Source organism: Theropithecus gelada, chromosome 6 (assembly GCF_003255815.1).
Source record: "Theropithecus gelada isolate Dixy chromosome 6, Tgel_1.0, whole genome shotgun sequence".
Classification (NCBI taxonomy): domain Eukaryota; kingdom Metazoa; phylum Chordata; class Mammalia; order Primates; family Cercopithecidae; genus Theropithecus; species Theropithecus gelada.
Genome location: NC_037673.1, coordinates 118,292,669 through 118,296,305, shown reverse-complemented (window position 1 = coordinate 118,296,305; position 3,637 = coordinate 118,292,669). Strand labels below are relative to the sequence as shown.

The following is a 3,637-nucleotide window of genomic DNA, read 5'->3' as shown; positions in this document are numbered from 1 at the left end:
CAGGATTCCTGAGCAGCAAAATAGACCCACTTAAGAATAGAATGTAAAGTGAGAATGATCAACAAAATCAACCAAAATTATTATGCATTCCCCCACCTCCAATTATCCCTCCTGCTGAGATCTCTATTCTCAAATCTCCTATTCTTTAATAACTCGAATTTCAGACCTATCACTTTTTCTCCCATACCTCATTTCTTTAGCTCCAGTCATTAAATTGGTCACAAAATTGAAATGATTCTGCCTCTAAACTCTCACCAGAATCTCTTTGTCTTTCCATTGGTTTTACCATAATTCTGGCCTTTATTGCTTTTCCCTCCATCTTATATTTTGCTTTTCTTGTCTTATTATAATAATGACTGTCCATTATAACAAATGTATTTTTAAAAGACATGTAATTAAAGAAAATAAATATCAACCACAATCTCACTATTTAAAAGAATTTTCTAGCTTTGCTTGTTGGTATATATACTTTGTCATTTTATATGCATATATAATATAATTTGTCTTACAATTGTACATATAGAATTATATAACCCCATCGTGTAATATTCCTCATTTTTAACATAATACATTCAGAATTTCTATACACACCATAAGGTGTTTGTACAAAATCATATTTAACAATAACTGCAGAATATTATGTGTATTAATCTAAAACACTGTTTGGTGTTTTAATCTAAGTCATTTTGTTGAACTTGTGCCATAATATGCAAGTACCTCTCAGGTTTTGGACTGCAGAGAGCACAATTTGCCAAGAGCCTCAGCTGCCGTTCTCTGAAATTGATTCATTACTTGGTTTGCTGCAAGTCTATACCTCCCAGTCAATACCTAAATACAGGAAAGGTACTTAGGCTCATTTCTTGGAGACTTGGGATTCCTTTGACTAGTGACTTTGACTTGAGGCCTCCCTGACAGTCTTGCAGACCTTTCCAAAGAAATATGCACAACTTCCCTTCTTCATCCCCCGGGGATTACATTTGCATGAAGTCTGAAGGCTCTCCCTGCTTCTCCCACTTGCTCCTTTTCCATTTTCTCTCAGAGCTCTGTTTCCCCTAATTTCTTGTACACATAATCCCATTTTGGCATCTGTGTCTCAGAAAACCCAAACTAACAGGGATATTTCGGTTGTTTTCAGATTCTTACTCTGTATAACCAGACTAAGCTTCAGATTGCTCAACTTCGAGCACTGTTTTCTTCTGTTGAGAGCCTTTGAAGTCCTTGCCTTTGTCCCCTGAGTTAAGCCCAAACCCTTCTCACCTCTATACTCTGCCCCAGCCCATCTTTCCAATCACCACTCAGTGTTCTAGTCTATTCCAATGCTGGACTCTCCCCTCCTCACTTCCATGACTAAAGAAAACATCTGACTAGATGCCTCCTTTATTCTGGATCCCTTCTTGACTTTTGTTTAACCCCCATGTTCTTTTCTGTCCATTGTAAAGACCACAGAAAGGTGTTTTATGCAGTGTTTTCACTCTTCTTGGCAGGTTAAAAGAGAGACTCAGTGGTGAAGTATATGGAGTGTGGAATCAGATCTAGTTTGTTATACTACTGACATTAAAAGAACAAAACACTGAGATTGCATATGTTTGGAAAACACTGAGCTAAACAAAAATAATTCAAGCTTTTATATTTATTGTTTAATTGCAAAATGTCCCAGAGCCCTTAAAATGTTAATATATGCTGTGATTTTCCAAGACCAGCACTGATAATTCATGTAGCTTATCCCAAACTGGACTATGAATTCTTTTAAAAAACAATCTCCAGACTGTACTGCTTCTTGGGACACCATGGGAAAAGGCAAAAGCTGTCATAGCATTTTGCATGTATGATATTCACAGTACTAAATATTCTTCACTTATAGTTATTTGTATACTTTTATCCATTTTCCCACTTTAGCGTTTTGCATAAGGTATTGAATATAGCAGGCACTTGTTGAATTAAAAATCACAGAATTTAAGTGTAGGTTCATATTCTGATAATACTTGGCAACTGGAGAACGTTAGTTTGCACCCTCTTTCAGTAGCTTTTTGGAGTCCTTTTCATACCATAGTTATCTGGGCTATTCTTTGAGCTGGGAAAATAAGTGTCTTGATGATTAATAAAAAGTCCTTGTTAAACATGGGCAAAACCTTTTTTTTTCTACAAATCACTTTATTGCAAGAATAGTATAACAGAAAAATATAAAGATGGAGGTGATTTTAAGGGCAAGAAAGCAGGAGACAGCTGACTCTGGTCTTTGAACCCAATGACGTGGGAGGAAGGCAGCCCGTTGCTTAGTTCTGCTTGTTTTCATTTCCAAGGGAATGTATGTCAAAAAGGTACTCCGCCAGGCCAGCATCCGGGGCCCCCAGCTTCACTAAGTTGTGCACGTGGTCACCTAGTTCTTTGATAGACTTCACCTGCTCATTCAGGTAGTAGGTTTCCAGGAAGTCGCACAAATGGGGGTCACCTTTGTCACAGGCTAGAGTGTGCAATTCCAGCAACGACTGGTTCACATTCTTTTCCAAGAGTAGAGCACACTCCATGGCATGCAGCCCGCTTTTCCAGTCGTCCTGGTCCGGCTTCTTGATGTCCTGCAGGCAGATCCGGCCTCCTCGCTGGTTCTGCAGCCTCATCAGCTTCTCCGCGTGCTCTGTCTCCTCTCGGGACTGGTGAAGGAAATACCTGGCGAAGTTGTTCAAGGCCACGTCATCCCGGGAGAAGTAATAGGCCATGGACAAGTACACGTAGGACGCATAGAGCTCGAGGTTGATCTGGCGGTTGATGGCAGCCTCAGAGTCGGGGTGGAAGTTCTGGCGCACCCGAGAGGAGCCGGTTGCGGGACCGGTAGGGTCCCCGGAGGATGCGGCTGCGGTCAGGGGGCGGCGGGGGGCGATCGGCCTGGGATCCGAGGGGCGGCGCCCCGGGGCCCAACGCAGCGGAAGCGCGAAGCAGCGGCGTACGGGGCGCAGAGACGCCAGCGAAGGGCTGATGTGCCTGGAGAGGAGCCTGAAACAGGACAGCATAGCGCCGCCTCCTTGGAAGTGGGGAAACTGAGGCCGGCCCTCTCGGGCCTCAGATCCGATGATCTGGAAGCGTCAGATCCGATCAGAATGTGGCCCTAGGCAACGGCGACTGCGTCACACGCCCCTTCTCTGCCAGAGGCGCAGGGTTCCACGCGGAGGGCGCCGGGGAAGCGCCGCCGGGGTGGCTGGGGACTTGCGTGGGGCGCCGCCCAGGCGGAGGCGAGCGCGGATGCCCAGTCACGATTCCGTGAACATTCGCCCCCACCGTCGACACGAGATTTCTGCTCTTTGGCGATTGTCACTGATTACACCTGCTTGAAAAAGGCTGTCAGGAGAGTAGGCACTGGGACTTCCCAAAGAAGGGACCAAGCTGTACTCCCCCTTCTTCTCTGACCTTTTCATAAGGACCAAGAGTTGGATGGGCAACACAGTGAAAAGGGTGAACCAAAAGTCACCATTTACCTGTGAGAATAAAGGTCCACATCCAAAGCAGGTGTACATAAATTAACTGATTGCTTAACATGTAAGTATGGAAACAATTGCCAGCATAGTGGGCACATTTTTAAGACTGTTTCTTTTAAAATACATGCATAGTTTATTTTTAAATATAAAATGTATCTTCATTGTAAAGA

At 43.7% G+C, this 3,637-nt stretch overlaps 1 protein-coding gene across 1 annotated transcript; it reads right to left on the bottom strand.

Annotated features, from left to right (window-relative positions):
• Positions 1-2,130: 2,130 nt before the first annotated feature.
• Positions 2,131-3,083, bottom strand: FTMT (ferritin mitochondrial). The gene has a single exon (XM_025388862.1). It carries the CDS (start codon positions 3,003-3,005, stop codon positions 2,274-2,276), a length of 732 nt encoding a protein of 243 aa, XP_025244647.1. The 5' UTR covers positions 3,006-3,083; the 3' UTR covers positions 2,131-2,273.
• Between the last annotated feature and the right edge of the window lie 554 nt (positions 3,084-3,637).